Source organism: Petaurus breviceps, unplaced genomic scaffold (genome assembly GCF_028583685.1).
Source record: "Petaurus breviceps papuanus isolate PSGF00001 unplaced genomic scaffold, PetGlider_PUasm1.0 90845, whole genome shotgun sequence".
Taxonomy (NCBI): domain Eukaryota; kingdom Metazoa; phylum Chordata; class Mammalia; order Diprotodontia; family Petauridae; genus Petaurus; species Petaurus breviceps.
Window position 1 is genome coordinate 12,388,734 of NW_027187359.1, and position 20,558 is coordinate 12,409,291.

The 20,558-nt window shown below is 34.6% G+C and overlaps 1 protein-coding gene across 2 annotated transcripts in view; it reads left to right on the forward strand.

The window, feature by feature from the left end:
* Nucleotides 1-20,558, forward strand: part of LCLAT1 (lysocardiolipin acyltransferase 1) — a 156,627-nt gene that overhangs the window by 23,040 nt on the left and 113,029 nt on the right. Inside the window, exons 2-3 of one of the 2 annotated variants that reach the window (XM_069072140.1) lie at nucleotides 3,455-3,512; nucleotides 18,651-18,819. In XM_069072140.1, coding sequence (XP_068928241.1) covers nucleotides 18,655-18,819 — 165 coding nt within the window. In that variant the 5' untranslated portion in view covers nucleotides 3,455-3,512; nucleotides 18,651-18,654. The remainder of the gene's footprint in view (nucleotides 1-3,454; nucleotides 3,513-18,650; nucleotides 18,820-20,558) is intronic. The other variant, XM_069072141.1, reaches the window with a different exon arrangement.

Sequence of the window (20,558 nt, forward strand, 5' to 3'; positions counted from 1 at the left end):
AACTGGCAGTTTTCAAAGAAAGAATTTAAAGATATCTATAAGCACATGAAGAAATGCCCTAAATCTATAGATTAGAGAAATGCAAATCAGAACAACTCTGAGGTACCACATCTCACCAGTCAGATTGGCTAAGATGACAAAACAGGAAAATGACAAATGCTGGAGAGGTTGTGAGCAAATTGGAACACTAATGCATTGCTGGTGGAGTTGTGAACTGATCCAACATTTCTGGAGAGCAATCTGGAATTATGCCCAAAGGGCTATAAATAATTTCATACCCTTTGACCCAGCAATACCACTTATAAGGTTATATCCCAAAGAGATCATAGAAATGGGAGATAGACTCATATGTGCAAAAATATTTATAGCAGCTCTTTTTGTGGTAGCAAAGAATTGGAAATTAAGGGAGTGCCCATCAATTGGGGAATGGTTGAACAAGTTGTGGTATATGCATGTTATGGAATACTATTGTGCTATAAGAAACGAGGAGCAGATGGACTTCATATTTACCTGGAGAGGCTTATACAAACTGATGTTGAGTAAGAAGAGTAGAACTAGGAGAAATTTGTACACAATTATAGACACAACATATGTATGATGACCAACTTTGATAGACTTTTCAGCAATGCATTGATATAAGTCAATCCCAAAAGACTCATGATGGAGAGAGATGTCTACATCCAGATAAAGAACTAGAAAGAACTGAGTTTGTATCCAGATTGAAGCAAACTACCTGATCTTTTTCCTTTTTTTGTTTGATTTTATTTCCTCTTTACCATTTTTCATTCCATCTGATACAATCCATCTTTATAACCTAACTAATGTATAATGTGAAAGTATTTACAGATCCTATATTTGACTTTATGCAGCTATGAAGGGGGAGGGGGGTAAGGGGGGATGGGGATAGAATGTGAAACTCAAGAAATTGTGGAATTGAATGTTGTAAACTAAAAGTAAACAAACATTAATAATAATAAAAAAAGAATGTAGGTTCTTTAAGGTCAGGGCCCATGTTTTTGCCTTCTTTTGTTTCCCTGTGCTTAGCACAGTGCCTGTTTCATAGATAAATGTTTAAATTTTTGTTGACTAACTGTAGCAGCAAGCACCCCAACTGTCCTCAGGGTTTGCAGCTACCACAGGTTCTTGGATCTGCTTTGTTAAAGGAAAGCAACTCAAAATGGGTTAACAAGCTTACTTTAATCAGTCAGACATATATCGTTTACCTTGTTCAGGAGAAAAGGTCAGTACCCTGAACCTCAAAGTATACAGGCATAATTATCAAGACAGAAACATCAAGTAGACAGATTTCCAAACTGTCCAACCATTACATCCATACCCAGTCAACATCTGGGTTTCCACATTCTGGGTTTTTCAAAGCCGGGGGACTCTCAACAACGGCTTCCCAGAATTCAGATCAAATCACAGAACACTTCTCAAAGTGAGTCCCAAAACAAAGCTACACATCAGTGCTTATATAGCCTTCTCCTGGCTCAGAGAATGTAACAACCTTTTTGACCCACTGGCCAATCAAAAAGTATCTACTGAAAAACAAGCCTCCCTCCCCAGGCTTCTGGTGCACTTTAGCCTAGGGGCAGGGAAGATCTTTAAAATTTACATTCGCATTACACTAACAAATGTGGAAATAGAGGCTGCATAAATTGTCCAGAGTAACAGGTAATGTTAGAGGGAGAAATAGAAGTCGCATCCTCTTGATTCCTAGAACCAGTGCTTTTTCTCTCATGTTATACTGCCTTCTTAAGGAATAATTGAAATTCATAATTTTAGAGAGGAAGAAGGAAAGTTGGGGGAAATTTTTTTTTTTTGTGGTAGATGTCAGGGCAGCGTTTAACATATTCAGTGAATGTCTTTGAATATTTTCTCCAAAAACGTTTAAATTTAGAGAGTGGATATTTTATTTGACTTGCAACATTGTTTTGTATAAAGAGTTCTGGATTGGTGTCCAAGGATTTTGTTTGAATTCTTTCTTAGGCTCTTATTTGCTTATGTAACACTTTTTCTCTTTGTACCACAAAATGAAGAGTTTAGACTAAATAAATGCCAAAAACTCTACCAGTTCTAAAATATAAGATCATATATTATAGTATAGCTTTACAAATTTGGATAAGTTTTTTTTCTATTAGAGAAACAAACAAAAGGCAGCTAGGAAGGTTTCTTTTTTGCTCGTTTTTATAAATCTTTTACGTGGAATTTTATTGAAGTTTGTTATTAATTCTGGCAGGTAATTAGAATAACAAGTTCCACTGCCTCTTAGATAACATCTGGAAAGAGCAATGTTAGAATAACCTCAATTAATCTTTCTGAAAGTTTGTTTAGTAATGTTCCATTTGGTGTGGGTATGGGAAGCCTTTACTGTCACAGCTTATAGGGAAACCTTTGTACAGTAACAGGAAACTGTTGAAATAAAGTGTTTTAAAATATGGAACTAATTGTCATTCACCAATTGGGGGGTGGAGGGAAATCCCTTTTGTTGCATTTTCATAAAAAATATTCATATAGTAGCAAAATTTGATACCTTGAAAAACATTTGAAAAAAATGGGATTTTAGAACCCCACCCCCAAGAACCAAGCCTTTGGGGGTACCATATGTGCTACAATTATGTCAATATATTATTTTTGTCTTCATTGTCTTTAACAAAACCTCTTATTGTATTTCCATTTTCTTTATTCTCTTGCTAATACCCTATCATTTGGTCATAAATACCTAATTTTTCAAGTTGTATTATGCTAGATAACAGATAAAGTTATTTTGGTCTCTTGGCATTTTTCAGTAACAACATCCATCTTTTTATTTCTTTATAGCATTTCTTCTTTTACTTGCCCTGATCTTGACTGACCTTGGCCATCTTAAAGTGACAGACTGCTTACTAAAATATAATCTTGACAGTTGTTCCTATATACTGCTTGAGGCTAATAGACATGAGTATTCATTAATGTTATAAAGATTTTATTCAAAGAATCAGAGTTGGAAGAGACAGATGACTTAGTCCTAGCCCCTCACTTTACAGATGAAAAAACCCTGCCACTTGACCATTGTTATAGCTGATTTTGAATTTAGTCACATTTTGAACTCAGCACCCTTGCTTCCAAATTTAGTGTTGTTTCTGTTATCAGAGATTTCCAACCCTTTTTGCTCTTTACTTTGTACTAGCCTTGTGCTTTGGTTTTCAGCAAATATTGTCATTTCCCCTATTTAGAATAAAAGGAAATAAGTACTAGAGTTTACCTACTATATGTTTGTACAAAAAAATATAGAGATTAATTATCCATAAAGAATTTTATTTGATATACAAGCTGTTTAATAATGTAAAGTCTTTATCATGATGGTTAAGTTAGTGAGACTTTTTATTCTGTTTCTTGTCAACTAGTAGTTGTTTTTTTCCTGGAGCTATTACCTGTATGTCATGTTCATTCTCTAATTTGTTTCTTTCTTTAGATTTGATGGAGAACAGCACTGGGAATAACAAGTTGTTATAAGTGGAAATTTAAAGCCTGTGAGTACATTTAGTAAGAATAAGATGTGTCAAGCAATGCAACCAAAATTATAGGGAAAGAAGAAATCGGGGAAAAAGTTTTTGCCATAAGTATTTCTGATAAAGGCCTCATTTCTCAGATACATAGAGAACCAAGTCAGATTTATAAAAAATACAAGTCATTTCCCTGTTGATAAATGGTCAAAGCATATGAACAGGCAGTTTTCAGACAAACAAATCAAGGCTATGTGTAGTATGAAAAATTGCTCTAAATCACTATTGATCAGAGAATGCAAATTAAAACAACTCTAAGGTACCACCTCACATCTATGTCAGAGTGGGGAATATAACAAAAGAAGGAAAATGTTGGATTTTGGAGGAATGTTGAATTTTGGAGGGAATGTGGGAAAACTAGGGCACTAATGTACTGTTAATGGAGTTGTGAATTTATCCAACCATTCTAGAGAGCAATTTGGAACTATACCCAAAGATCTATAACCTTTTGATCCAACAATATCACTGCTAGGTCTGTATCTCAAAGACATCCAAAAAAAAAGGGGAAAGGACTTGTACAAAAATATTTATAGCAGCTTTTTGTGGTGGCTAAGAATTGGAAATCAAAGGGATGCCCATCAATTGTGGAATGGTTAAACAAGCTGTGGTATGTGATTGTAATGGAATATTATTGTGCTATGAGAAATGACAAACAGGATGATTTCAGAAAAACTGGAAAGACTTACATGAACTGATGCATAAAGAAATGAACAGAACCAGAATGTTGTACACCGTGACAACAATATTGTTTGATGAAGAACTGTGAATGAATTAGCTATTCTTGGCAATACAGTGATCCAAGACAAACCCAAAGGACTAATGATGAAGCATACTATATGCTTCCAGAGAAAGAACTGATATTGATTGAATACAGACTGAAGCATGCTATTTTTCACTTTTTCTTTCAATTTTTTCTTTTATTCCAGTTTTCTTGTACAAAATGGCTAATATGGAAATGTTTTGTCCAACTGGATGTGTATAATCTAAAAAAAAATAACATGTTATTTCAACATTTTGTAACTTAATTGATAAGAAATCAGTTTGAAGTTTCTAGTTGTTATGGATATCAATTAGCTCATCTTTAACTTTGATGTCACTTTTTTTTTTTTCCTAGCAGAAGATGAAAGAGGTTTGATATCCAAACCTCATTCGTTTTTGGTCAATAGAAATTATTCCTCCACTGTTGTCTCTTTCAGATTTTTCAGATAAACTTACTTTCCCACATTGCAGCTCCCTCTTCCCTGACTGTTCTTTCCCTAATATGTTCATGTTCCCTCTCTCTCTTTCTCTCTCTCCCCCCCATACACACTGTACTGCTTTGAGATATTTCAGTTGTATGACACAACTCTTTACCAACTACTACCTAGATTGCCTTGTCAGGCTTCTTGTATCCTCTAGTGGTATATATTTCCAGGGTTGTAATTCCTGCATTATTTCATGCTTTTTCTTTTTCTTCAAAATTTAAAATACCTTTTAAATATCATCTTTATTTCTGCTTTAAACATGTTTACATGCCAGAATTTGATTAGGTAACTTCTACCTTTTACTAATTCAGGGTTGGTCTTAGGGGAAGTTGTGAAATATTTGAAGTTTGTGTTCTTCGTAGTCACTTTCTTTTGTGTTCTTCCAGGCTCTACTCTCTCTCCTCCTTCTTCCTTTAACTACATGTTCTATTTCTCATAATGTAAAGTCCAGCTGATCCTTTTATAATCTAATTTTATCCATCTGCTCTTTCTGATGTGTTTTCTTCTTGGTTCAGTCTTCTATTTCCATGTTAAGTGTAGATGATCTGGTTCCTTCTCTCCTCTCCTTTTTATTAAAAAAAATTGATTTTTAACACCAAGTAAAAATGAACATTTCTATATATAGTATAGAGCTGAATGAAGGAATTGTACCTAGAACTGTAAACTTCATATAGAACGAGAGTTCTTAACCTAAAGTCCCTGAACTTGCTTTAAAAAAATCCAATAATTCTATTAATAATAGCTAATATTTATATGTGTTTATTATATTCCAGACCGTGTGCTAAGCACTTAACAAAATTATCTCATTTGAACCTCCTAATAACCCTTGGAGATAGGGGCTACTATTATTATCCCCATTTTATAGATGAGGAAACTGAGGAGGGTTAAATGATTTGCTCAGAGTCACAAGGTAATACTCTTATTTGTATCAGTTCATTTGTCTTCTTATGATTTCTAAGTAGTTACTGAAGCAAAAGAGCTAGAGTGTTTTATAGAATTCATAATCATTTCTGTTTGAATTGCCTACTGACAATCTTTGACTATATTACAAAATATAGTTCATATTTTCATGAGCAGATAGAGCATGTTGTTACTTTTTAGGGAAAATTAAGGTATGTTGAGGTGTTTTTCAAGGTCAATTTAGTCCTGTGTTGATCTGTTTTGCAACTTAATTCTCATTCTACCAAGTTACTGATTGTGACTTACCCTTGTGCTAGGGGTTTGTATAATAGAATGAAGGTTATTTATTATTTATTTACTTTCTCCTAAGTGGTTTAAGGTGCTTCAGCCCCCGGAAAGTGAATTTCTCCAAAAAGTACTGTTTTTTTGTTTACTTTGGAAAAAAATTTTAACGTACAGATATAATTAAGATCACATCTCTATCAGAGGAAATAAGCCTAGTATTACCTCTCCTCTAACTCACTTGGAATAAAACTCTACCAACCATATGTGGTAGTAGTTGGTGGCTGGATATGTCTCTCTAACATAGCTACAGGTAGACACAGCCCAGGGTAGTTCTGAGGCTTATTCTGTCTTCGGTCATCTCTGCAAATTAAATCAAAACAAAGGGAGTTGGGGAGCCAAAGGCTAATTATTGACCTGGTGTAGACTTATCCTAAACTGATCTCCTTCCTAAAACTATGCCCAGTCAGTTGGTTGAAACTCACATTTGGCATCTGAAGTATAATACACAGTTGCTGGTGGTAGATGATTTTAATGTTTTAATCTGTGCATTCAATGTTTTTTATATGCTTTGTGTAATTTATAACAAGGATTACTTTTAACTTTGTTAACTATGAATCTCTTCCAGTTAATAATAATTAGTTATATGCATAACTAAAACATGTGTTCACACCATGTATAAACATCTGACTTTTTCTTTTCATGAATTTCTGACAATTTGAATATAACAAGTATTATTAAAATTAAATATTAATTACCCCCCATAACGATATACAAGGTGTCCCAAAAGTCTTAGTGCAATTTTAAGCTATTATAGCAATAGTTGTTTGAAATGTTAAAGTTTTACCAGTGGTCAGATTAGGATTTAGTGCAGTCAACAAGACTGAAAGGTGTAAGATAGAAAAAAATGTCTATATGATGGATCAATGCTGAGCCAAGTTTTATTTAATTTTTTTTATAAGCAATTGGGGTTAAGTAACTTGCTCAAGGTTACATGGCCAGTTATTTCTGGGTGTGGTACTAAGTATCAGAGCCTGGATTCGATCTGAGGTCATCCCAACTCTGGGACTGGTGCTCTTACTCACTGCGCCACCTGACCGCCCTTGTTTTTAACAGTAATTTGGAGGAGGAAGGATAAAATAAAATCTCTAAAATTCTAGGTAACATTAAGCTTTTCTGGGTATGGTAATTTTAAAATGCATGGAGATAAATGTCAATGGGACCCTAAAAAGTCAAGAGTGGGAGTAGCAAATTGATCAATGTGTTCTAGTGTAGGTAAATGTTTTGTAAAACGTTTAGGGAAAGTAATCCAAAGCATGCTTTGAAGATAATAGATGTTGAGTGTAAATAGCTACAACACAGGAAAAAGTTCTAAGAGTTAGAGTTAACTGTTGCTAGGACAGTAACATGGTATGTGGAATAATGACTGACTCTGGAGTCAGTGAACCTGGAATCAAATGCCACCTTTAATGCTTGCTACCTTTGTGAAACTGGGAAAGTGACTAACTTTCCTAGGACTCATTTTCCTTATATTTCAAATAAAGAGATTAAGCTAGATGGCCTCCAAGGTTCTTCTAGCTCTAAATCTATGATGCCATGATCAAGTGACTTTGACCAAATGTCTCACTTTTGTCTGAATGGACAAGAAAAATGTTGGCTTTTATCAGGAAAGTCATTAGTTGAAACACAAAACATTATTTCACCCTTTCTCAAAAGTACATTGGATCTATACCTGAAATAATTTATGCAGTTTGTATTTTCTTAGGAAAATAACTCAAGGGTGATTTATAGAGGGACAGCTAAAAAGATAGTGGATGAACTTGTATAAAAAATTAAAAAAAATCAACAGTTTTAAGTTTGCTTGAACTTTGAAGTGAGATATGTTTGGAATCTATACAGTCATGAAGGATATGGCTAGGGAGTACACTAAAACTAGCACTGGACACTGGAGCACTGGAACTGGGGGGTGAAGATTTGAGATAGGTTTAGGACAAGTAGAAGAATTAATTTACATAGCAGGTAGTAGTAAATGAATGGATTCATTGCATATGGATTGGTAAAGGTACAAAATAAAAATTGGTTCTTACATATGTTAGATATGTATCTTACATAAGAACCAATTCTTACATATGTTGGATATAGTCAGTTAAATTCAAATATTTATTAAGCTGACTTCTGAGGATGCAATTTAAAAAACGATAGTGTCTGCCCACAAGCAGCTTTATATTCTCTTCCAGGAGAATCAGAAATACACAGATAAGTACGAATAAAATATATTATGAAGACATTTTAGGGGTGAGAGGAAAAGTACCATTAAATGAGGAAATCAAGAAAGACCTCTTGAAAGAGATAGAACTTGATTTGAACCTTGAAGAGAGAATCTGTTTAAAACAAGTCTTTGAAGTGGGTGAACATGAAGTCATTGACTGATTCTTCAGGACTCCACACACCTCTGCCTTGACAATCAGATAGGACCAGAGACTGGGCATCTGTACAGTCATCAAGCACATGCTTTTTCTCCTTGTTTCTCAGGGATTGATAATAAATAAACATTGCCTTTGCTATTATATAATGACAACTGTGACAGTCTACTACTGCCCTATGACTGCCTGGGCCAAAGCTTTCTTTCTTGCTGTCTTAGACCCATCCACATCAGCTTCATCTCTCAGGTATCCTTATTCAACTCCTCTGGACAACTCTTTTGATGTTTACAAATTGCCTTTCATATTTCACCCATACCTTCCCTGAGGAAATGACTTTGTATTTATTTTTACATGTACATATCTTTCCTCAATAGAGTGTTTTTTAATGGTAGGGATTTTGCCATTTTGTCTTTGTATCTTCAGTGTCTGCTATGTTATACTGTAGGCACTTAATAAATGCTTGTTATTGGATTAATAGTAGCACTGCCATATTTGTATTTTATCTTGGTATCTTAACATGCCGTATGAGGAAATATAAATGCATTTGTAAAGAGTGGCTAGATCTTACCAATTACAAAGTCAGTCTGTGCATTGAGTGACATGCTTTTAAAGGTAACTAGTGTTTAATTTTTAAAAAATAACTGGAAAAGGGGAAGATTTTTAAGGAGTGGAAATCCTTGGCAGTATTATTACCACAAAGCATAGTTGTGGGTGTTTTGTGGGAGTCTAAAACTATGGACCCATATGTCTACTTTCTTATCTTTATTAAATAAGAGAATTGGTGGTTATGTATATATCCAGTTCAATTTAAGGAGCATTTATTCTTGCTATATAGAAATCATAGGTCTAACCAGTCTCAAGAGAGGAATGAGTTTAATAGGAAGGTGAGTTCTGTTTTGGACCTAATGAGTTAAAAACATATAAAAGAAGTTTGAAGTAAATGAAAGAAGTTCAAGGGAATGATTAGGGCTACATAGATAGATCTGGGAATCATTTACATGAAATGCTATTTGAACTTTTGGGAAATGATGAGATAACTGGGAGAGGGCATGGGAATAGAAGTAAAGAGGACCTAGAACAGAACCTTGGGAAGGAAGAATAAGGGGACATGAAACAGATGATGATCTAATACAAGAAATTAAGAATGAGATAGGAATGTTATAAAAGTCCATGAGTTCAGCTCTCATCTCTATGTAGGTGACTTCTATGTCTTCATATGTAGCCCTCTCAGTTTTTAATTCCTGCTGGACATCAATATGCAATCAATCAGTGAGCATGCTAATCCCTTCTTATGTTCCAGTGAACCTGGAAAAAATGTTAAAAGTCCCTGCCCTCAATCTGTCAAGGAGGGACAGTGTATCCATATATAGCTATATGCAAAACATATGCAAAATGATTTGAGGGGAAGAAACTACCAATTACAGGGAATCAGAGAAGGCCTCATGTAGATGCTATATGAAACTTGAGCTGAGTCTTGGAAGAAACTAGGGATTCTGAGAGATAGGTAAGGAGGGAGTACAACCTGAGAATGGGGAGTAATCATGCAAAAGAATGGAGGTGGGAAATGGAGGCATATTTGTGAGAAATAATGATAAGGGTAGTTAGCTGGACTAATGGTACAAGTATATGGAGGACAGTAGAGTGTACTAAGGTGGAAGAGGTAGGTTGGGGCAGGTTGTGAAGGGCTTTAAAATTCTAAACAGCAGTTTTTACATAATCTTGCATGCCATAGAGAACAACTAGAGTTTATTAAGCAGGAGTATGAAATTAGAGAGAAACATGAGATAGGGATATCGATTAGAAGGGTTATTTAGATCATCGCTCCACATACCACATATCTCTAAATGGATATATGACTTGAATATAAAAGTTCACATCATAAATTAGAGGAACAAGAAAGAAATTTTCCTATCATACTTTGGGTAGGGGAAGAGTTCTTTATCAAACAAGTGATAGAAAGGATCACAGAAAATAAAGTGGATAATTGATAACATACAGTTGCAAAATGTTTTGTACAAAGCCACTGTAGCTAAAATTGAAGGGAAAAAGTTAATTGTGTGTGTGTGTGTATGTGTGAATTCTTTGCTTCTAGTTTCTCTGATTTCTCTAATTTCCAAGATAAATAAAGAATTGATTCTAAGTTATAAGAAGAACCATTTCCAAATTGATAAATGGTTAAAGAATATGAACAGGCAGTTTTCAAAGTATGAAATCTAAGCTACCCACATCTACAAGAAAAAAATCCCCTGAATCACTAATAATTAGTGAAATGCAAATGAAAGCAATTCAGAGGTTCTGTTCAACCCTCATCAGATTAGCAAAGATGACAAATGTTGAAGGTACTGGGGGAAGAGTCACATTAATGCACTGTTGATAGAGCTGTGAATTGATCCAGCCATTCCAGATAGCAATTTGAAACTATACCCCCAAAGTATTAAACTGTCCATACTCTTTTACTCAGTGATACTCCAATAGACATATACCCCAAAGAGATTAAAAAAAGAAAAGAAAAGAAAAAGACCCATATGTACAAAAATAGAGCAGTATTTTTTTGTAGTGGTTAGGTTTGGAAACTAAAGTGGTGCCCATCCATTGGGGAATGGCTGAAAAAATTATCATATAGATAGAATGGAATACTTTTGTGCTTTAAGAAATAATGAAAGGGACAGGGAAACTTGGGAAGACTTGTATGAATTTAATGCAGAGCAAAGTGAGAAGAACCCAGACAACACTGTAAAGATAAACAGCTCTAAGAGGCTCAAGAACTCGAAGCATTGCAATGACAAACTCAGTTCCAGAGAATCAGTAATGAAGAATGCTGCTTACTCCCTGACAGTGGGCTCAAAGATGAGGAATTAAACATAGGTTTTTGGACATGGCCAATTTGGGAATTATTTGACTTGACTATGTTCGTTACAAGGCTTTTGTTTTTCTTTGCTTTTTCAATTAGTTGTTTGTGAAGGGAGAGGAAATAAAATGACCATTAAATAAAATCACATGTAGGGTAAGAGGAAAAAAATAAACTGTTGTTATGATGTGTTGCAATGACAGCTTAATTCGACACTTGAATCTAAGGGTAAAGAGCCTGCCTTTCAATAAGGGCAGACACTAAGTGAAAGTTGGCTTTGCTTTTATAATAAATATGGGGTCACCACCACTGCCTCTTTAGTTTTCCTTTTCCCAAAGTTTCCCTGAACTATTTCTCCCTGTTTCTACTAACCTATATCGTCTGATTTCCTATATGCATTCCAAACATCTCATTTTACAGCTTAGAAAACTGATGCATCCTTATCCTTATGCTAAGTAGTAGTCCACTTTGCTTTGTGTTAACTCCTTGATTACCTACATCTGCTTTACCCCTGAACTCCAAGGTCCAAGCCAGATAACTTTTCAAATTACACTGAGATTTCACTAAGACACCAGTATGAACTGTGGCAGCCTTCCTATTTTTATTCAAATTACTCTTTGATGAAAATAAAAACCCCTCCCCAGAGAATATCAAAACAGCTTTTAAAAAAGTAGTTTATTAAAAGCAGTCAAATGAGGTGATTCCTTCTAAAACTTAAACCTCTAAATTAAAACATAGCCATTATTTTACATCCAGTTGGCAAATACAGCACTTTTACTCTCTGAAGATGCCAGTTGTTTTAGCTTCTCCATTTCAGTCAAGAGTGACCCAAGGATTCTTTACTATACTTATCAACAAACACCCCCAAATACTGTCTTAACATACTTTAGAATAATAGATTTTAGGGCAGGAAGGGACCTCAGAGACTTGTCCAGTCCAGTCTTGGCGTTTTAAAGTGAGGAAACTGGGACCTAGAGAGGTTTAAATGATTTGACTAATGTATCACACAGGTAAAAAGTGTTAGGGATGGATTTAAACCCAGGTCCTCTGACTTGAAAGACAGTCTTTTTCTTTTCTACTGAATCACACTTTTTTATTCTTTAAGAAGCTTTTTTGAACTTTTGCCTTCAGATCATTGAAATAAAATATAATGTACTCTGTCCACTGTAACAAGTTTCCATTTTAATGAAGTGTGAATATACTCTTAACAGATTGAGATGCCTCATGAAATTTGTTAAAAATGGAATTCTTGGTACGTGCCTACAATGACAAATTACCTTAGCCTTTTCATATTAACATCTTATCTTAGGGTAGCTTTTTTAAAATTTCCTAGTAAATTGAACTTATAAAATTCACAAGATTTTTCTGTTCTCTTAAGAACTAAACTTTTCCTTTTGTTTTAACAACAGAACATTCCTTATAATGTTATGAGATTCTAAGAAACTAATAATGATTATAGTTATCCCTTCCACGTTGTGACTTTTCCCCACTGCAGTTTCGATATATATCAGGTTGGCATAAGAAATTAAATGAGATTTTTTTTTTTAAGTTTAGTGGAAGCCACAGACAACATGCAAAGGCTAGCAGATGACCCAGAAAAAGTTTAGAAACTGAGAAATGCATAAAATAATATGTTTGGTATTATATTATATCAACCCAAATTTTATAATAAAGTACTGTAAATACCCCATAAAAGGAAAAGGAAAAATGCAGACTTCTTTTCTGGTATGAGGAAAGGGCCAAAAAATTTTACTCAGAATTTCCAGATTACAGGGGCACCATACTCCTAAGCCCTACAACATGGAAGAGATAACTGTATTCTTTTAACCATAAAACACTTTCAGGCATTGGGGATTCAAGTAAATATAAAAAGCAGTCCTTGCCTTTGAGTATCCTACATTCTACTTGGAAATCCGTGTGTGTGTGCGTGCGTGCGTGTGTGCACGTTGATGCGCACACCCATACATATATCTTTTGAGGATTTGGCACCTGAACTGAGCCTTGCAGGAATTTAAGGAATACGAATTCTGAGGAGGCAATGAGAAATTTTTCTAAAACCTTGAATCATAAGAAAATGATGTATGAGGTCACAGACTTAACTGCTGTACTACCCCCTTGAGTTCTGAAGTCAACTGAAACAGTTTTAAGAATCTACAAAAGTAAATATAACATCTTCAACTGATTTTTGTGGGCCAAAAAACAGGGTTATATTCATATTCTGCTTCAGCTACTTGAGAAGTCTTGCTTTTGCTAGTCTTAGTTTGCTAGGGAGTTTCAGTACCATGAATTTGAAAAACAAAAACCTTAAAAAAAGATCATAGGAGCACATATTCTTCCCCTTCACCTAAAGTGAATTATTAAGGTATTTCTAATGGTCTAAGAATAAATTCTAGTAAAGTATAAATTTGCTAAAAAATGCAACTGTTTTGGAAAGTAACTTGACCTTACTGAGCCAGGGAAGTTTAAAATAAACTTAAATGTAAAACAAAAATGATATTTTTAGGAATTAATGTTTCCTGTTACCGCAAGCCTGAAACTCCATGTTTTTTGTTCTGCTGTGGCAACAAGAATACGGGAACTTAAGACTACCAATAACTTGGAGTTCTGCCATCACGTAAGAATTTACAGGCACATTTATAGTAATGTGAGGGGTGTGTGTGGCATTATCTGCCCTCAGGACTTTGAAACTTGAATTGTAGCCTTTTTTTTTCCTTCCCCATCTTGTACCCTTGTGTTTTTTTTTTTAAAGATACATTGTATTGGTACTTTTTGCCTTACTGTTACAGTCATTTATTCTGCTTCTCAAGATTAAAACTTTCTTTGTGACAAAGAAAATCAAATGAAAACATCCAGTTGTTCCCTGCCTTTCTTCAGTGCGTGAGGAGGTTTATTTCTTTATTTGTTCTCCGGAACCTCCATTGGTTTTTCAGTTCCTCAGAGTTTTATTTTGTTGGTTCTACTTATTTGCCTTGCATCAGGTCATTTAAATATTTTTATTTTTCGGAATTCCTCATATTTGTCATATTTATCCTTTTTTAAAAAAATAATTATTTTTGACTTTAAAAAAATTTTTTTCTGAGTTGCAAATTCTCATCTCCTTTCCTTCCACTCCCCCCTCCCCACCTGCTGATCTCCATGATAAGGCAAGCAAATGATATCAATTATATATGAAATCACATAAAACATTTCTATATTAGCCATGTTGCTGTTGTCAAAGAAAACAACAAAATAAAACAAAAATAAAGACAGTAAACAAAATGTGCTTAGTCTGCATTCAGAATTCATCAGTTCTCTCTCTGGAGGTGGATAACATTTTTCATTGTGGATCCTTTGGAATTGGTTCATTATCTTGATCAGGATAGCAAAGTCTTTCACAGTTGATGGTTCTTACAATATTGCTATTACTGTGTACAATGTTTTCCTGGTTCTGCTCACTTCACTTTGCAGTAGTTCATATAAGTCTTCCCAGGTTTTCCTGAAACTATCCTGTTCATTGTTTCTTATATAGCCCAATAGTATTCTGTCACAATCACATAACCACAATTTGTTTAGCCATTCCACAGTTTATGGGTAGCGCCTCAATTTCCACTTCTTTGCTGCTATTAGTAGCAGCAGATATAAATAGCTGCTATAAATATTTTTTGTAAATAAGTCCTTTTCCCTTTTCTTTGATCCCTTTGGGATACAGATTTAGTAGTGGTATTCCTGGGTCAAAGGGTACACACAGTTTAATAGCCCTTTGGGCATAGTTCCAAGTTGTTCTCCAGAATGGTTGGATTAATTCACAGCTCCACCAAGAGTACATGTGTCCCAGTTTTTCTGCATCCCCTTCAGTATTTGTCGTTTTCCTTTTGAGTCATGTTAGCCAATTTGATAGGTGTGAGTTGGTATTTCTGTGTTGTTTTAAGCATTTCTCTGTAGTAATTTAGAGCATTTTTTCCATATCATCATAGATAGCTCTGATTTCTTCTTCTGAAAATGACCTGTTCATAGCCTTTGACCATTTCTAGGAACGGCTCTTATTTTTATAAATTTGGCTCAGTTTCTTATATATTGGAGAAATGAGGCCTTTATCAGAGAAGCTTGCTAGAAAGTTTTTTTCCCCAGTTTCCTGTTTCCCTTCTAATTTTGGCTTCATTGATATTGTTTGTGCAAAACCTTTTTAATTTCACGTAATCAAAATGATCTATTTTACTTCTCATAATCTTCTTTGTCTCTTGTTTGATCATAAACTCTTCCCTTATCCATAAATCTAACAGGTACATTTTTTCATGCTCCCCTCATTTGCTTATGATATAACCCTTTATGTCCAAATCATTTATCCATTTTGACCTCTTAGTAAGCTCTTAATAAATTCTTTAATATTGATTAAAAATTTTGGCATGGAGAATTTGTTGCTCTGAGATAAAGTGAACAGTTTGTATAGCATTAATATACATGCATGCACATACATACATACATACATACATACATACATACATGGACAAAAGAGTTCAATACAAACTGGTTTGGTAGGGAGGATGCTTATGGTTTTAGGGTATAAGGAAAGGCTTCATGCAAAAGATTTTATTTAGTATATAGGAAGCTGGTTTTTATTCTTTAGAGACAGGGAAAGAAAAATCACTCCCAGGTGCCTAGTTTCTACTCCCTACCAATTCAGCAATTGAACATTTATTGAGTGTTTGCTAATGCCATTCATCTATATACAGAAGGAGATAAGATAATGGTGAAGTGCACTGGTGCCAAACTCTAATAGAAACAGGAACCATTAAACTATACATAAAGAGATTCAGGAGGCCACATATTGACTCTGAAAACTACATGTTGATATCTGTTTTCGATTGAATTTTAGTTTATTTTGTTAAATATTTCCCAATTACATTTTAATCTGATTGGGGGGCAGGAGTTCTTGGGAATGTTTCAGGCTCCTGCAGTTTGACTCATTCCATGTTTGATACCTCTGGTATAGTTGGAGAACTTGGCATCAGGCAACCTGGATTCAACTCCCACCAAATACTCTTAGAGTATTTATACTGCCTGCCTCATTGGGTAGTTGTGAAGAAAGAACTTTGTAAACCTTAAAGCACTATATAGCTGTAATGGCAAGATGAGACATGTATTGTATGTACACATATGCATATATGTGTATGTTATATAATATATACATTCATATATATATAAGTAGTACATGCTTGTGTGAAAGGTATGAAGTACTTTTAGAGTTCTAATTGGGGAAATTGTGGAGATACATGTAGAACAGTTTGTGAATTATGATCAGTGAAGGTTGTTCACTGATTTTAAAATCTGCTAGGGTTATTGTGAAAATAAAGTCCTATTTGTTGTTTTTTAATCAGTTTTTTTCTAGCTCCTTTGGACTATACAGAATTCAAAACATAGTATGATGTTGCTTGATTAAAGAAGAGTAACTCACCCTTGCAAGCTGTGAATGGCAAAAAGAGTATCATTGAGGAGGCAACATCTTTGCTTAGTCATGGGCCCTGGGAAAGAAATCTCTAAAAGTTGAAATTAATTAGTATCTAATACCTTATCTCCTTCTGTGTACCTGATACCTGTTGTGAAAAGCTTAAAAAGTGCTTCTGATCTTTTTTTCTGTTTTTCTTCTCATGAAGAACTCAGTGATTTTATTCCATAAAGACTTTGTTTTCTCTTATATCATAAAATATAGTGCCATACTTTTATTTTCTTTGAAGAAATGAAGATATTGAACGTAATGTATGCAATGTCCAGCAGTTCTAGTATCCAAATAGTAAAAATGTTTAATTTGATGAAAATCTCTATCTGTCTTGCATGGTTTGATTCAAATGCTTACCATAACAGACATTTCTGATGCAAGACCTAATTAACCTTCTTATTAGTCTTATCTATCTTGCTGCTTGGAAACGTGGTCATAGACATTTTTTCATCAGGAAATCACTGTGGAGATAATCTAATCGGATTTAAATAAATTAAGTGACTAATAAGGCTCTTTGGTGGCCTTGCCAAGACTAGAATTTAGGTTTTCTGACTTACAGCCTAGTGTTTTTTCTATTCTGCCACACCACCTCTTATTCTTTCTTTCCTTTTTAGGTATTAGGTTGTGATTTAAAAAAAAAAAATTGTTTATATTTATTTTTCAGCATTCACTTCCCTAAGTTAAATTTTTTCCACCTCCTTTCTCTCCTACCTCTCCAAGATGGTGTGCAATACCATATAGGCTTTACATATTCATTCTTATTAAACATATTTTCACATTAGTCATGTTGGTATAGAAGAATTAGAACCAATGAGAGGAATCATAAGAAAGAAAAAAAAACAAAAAAAAAAGAGCAAATAGTATGCTTCAATCTGTATTCAGACTCCACATTTCTTTTTCTGGAAGTGGATGGCATTTTTCATCATGAGTCATTTGGAATTGTTTTAGGTTCTTGCATTGCTGAGAAGAGCTAACTTTCTCAAAGTCAATCATTACTGACTTTGTGGCTGTTACTGTGTACAGTGTTCTCCTGGTTCTGCTCATTCCACTCAACATCAGTTCATATAAGTCTTTCCAGGTTTTTCTGAAGCTCACCTGCTCATCATTTCTTATAGCACAATAGTATTCCTTTATGTTCATATAGCACAACTTGTTTAGCCGTTCCCCAATTGGTAGGCATCTCCTTGATTTTCAGTTCTTGGCTACAAATATTTTTGTGCATGTGGATCCTTTTCTCATTTTTATAATCTCTTTGGCATACAGCCTTATAAGTAGTATTGTGGGGTTAAAGGGTATGCACAGTTTTAGAGCCCTTTGGGCTTAGTTTGAAATTATTCTCCAAAATGATTGGATCAGTTCACAACTCTACCAACAATGAATTAGTGTTCTAGTTTTCTCACATCTTCTCCAACATTTATTATCATTTTCCTGTTTTGTCATGTTAGCCACTCCGATAGGTGTGATATGGTACCTCAGAGGAGTTTTGATTTGTATCTCTAATCAGTAGTGATTTAGAGTATTTTTTTTATATGAATATAGATATCTTTAATTTCTTCCTCTGAAAACTGCCTGTTCATATCCTTTGAACATTTATCAATTGGGAAATGAATTGTATTCTTATAAATTTGACTCAGTTCGTAATATAATTTAAAAATGAGGCCTTTATCAGAGATACTGGTTATAAAAATTCTTTCCCAATTTTCTGCTTTTCTCTTAGTCTCATTGGTTTTTTCTGCAAGAAACTTTTCAATTTAATATAATCAAAATTATCCATTTTGCATTTCATAATGTTACCACCTGTTATTCTAAGATGATCTGAGTAACATAATTCATACTTGGGCAACAATCAAAGAATAGAGTATACAAATTAGTTTGAAGATGAGATTAGAGAGATTGAATATATGTTAACAAAATATTGATTTTAATGTCTTTCAGAGCCATGTTGTCATTGAAGGGGATATACTTTATGATTTCACTCTTTTTGGGAAGCTTTTTTGGAAGTATTTTCATGTTGGCTCCTTGTATACCTTTGATGTTTATAATGCCATCCTGGTATCGCTGGATCAACAATCGCCTTGTAGCAACCTGGCTCACACTTCCAGTGGTAAGTTAAACATCAAAGAAAGAAATTAAAATGATAAAAATTTCAAATATTAAGTTTATAGAAAGTCTTAAAGCTGTCAAGACCAGAGTTTAGCTCCTTTCTCTGACACTCGTGGGCTGTTTGACCTTGGGGCAGGTCAGTTAACTTCCCAGTGCTCTAGGCCAGTGGTTTCAAACTCAAATAGAAATGGGAGCTACCAAGCTGTACGTAAGGATTGGTGGGACCACATATTGACTTAGAAAACCAAATATTAACATTATCTCTATTTCATGGTATTTTTATTTTGTTAAATATCTCCCAATTACATTTTAACCTCCTTCTGGGTTGTTCTGGAGAGTGTTGCTGCCTTACTGCTTTTGTATTTAATGCTTCCATTCTAGGCAGTCCTCTAAAACCACAAGGATCTCTGGGCGGCTAGGTGGCACAGTGAATAGAGCACCGGCCCTGGAGTCAAGAGGACCTGAATTTAAATCCAGCCTCAGACGCTTAACGCAAAAAAATAGCCGTGTAACCTTGGGCAAGTCACTTAACCCCAAATGCCCTGCCTTCCCTCCCCCCCAAAAAAAAGCAAAAAAAAAAAAACAAAACCCAAACTACAAGGACCTGAATCAGTGGGGAAAGTTTTCCCAATGGGAGTTCCATGCACCGGTGGAAACACAGGCTCAACTGTTATTCCTTTGAAAAGCAAGTTGAAATTTTTATTTGAAGGGAAGTTAATAAGTTTGTATTATTTAGACACAGAACATACTCTTCTAGTTTGAGAAATGTGATTAGACTGTATTCTCACGTTCCATGGCCTCATTTATTTAACAGCATGAAAAGTGGAGAAACTAAAAAGAAGATTTTAGTACAGAAGTTAACAAGAATAGCATTAGTTTGCTAGTCCTGGAGTGAATTAAAATAATTAAGCCACATAGTCATGTAACTTACTTGCATTTCCTTTATATGAGTCATGTTTTAGGTGTTGAAGAGACTTCAAAAAATATCATAATGTAATAGTTAATTGTCTGAGAGAATCACTTTAGAAACTAAAGGGAAAAAATGAAAACCAGAGAGAGAAAAATGGCATCTTTAAAAAAAACCAAAATATCTGAAAGCTATATTGGAGTTAAAAATTGCTCTTATGAGCCTCTTCATTAACTCTTTCTTGAGCTTTTAGTGCTCCTTTAAGGTCAAGAGGTGAAGAAATGGATGGCTAGTATCTGATTGTTCATTTACTTCAACTCTTCATGATATGATTTACTTATTAACTCATTCTGATAACAATAAGATTCAGGAACTACTAAAGGTTGTTACCTACTAGCTATTAGTTTTTAAAGTTAGTGTTCAGAGTGTCTACATGTGTAAAGTCAGTTTAACCCCAGCTAATTTCCTTATGATCCTGAACTTCCTGCCCTGGTTTTTCATTTTATATGACTGTTTTCAGTACTATACTGCTCCTCTTGTCTTTGACCCTGTTAGTGCAGTCCTATAGCAGCAAGCACCCTGGAGTTCCTAGGGTGGCTGCTCACACAGGTTCTTGGATCTGCTTTGATAAAGGAAAGCAACTCAAAATGGGTTAACAAGCTTACTTTAATCAGTCAGACATATATCGTTTACCTTGTTCAGGGGAAAAGTCGGCACCCCGAACTTCAAAGTATACAGGCAGAATTATCAAGACATTAACAGATCAAGTAGACATTTCCAAACTGTCCAGCCATTACATCCATACCAAATCAGCATCTGGGTTTTTCAAAGCC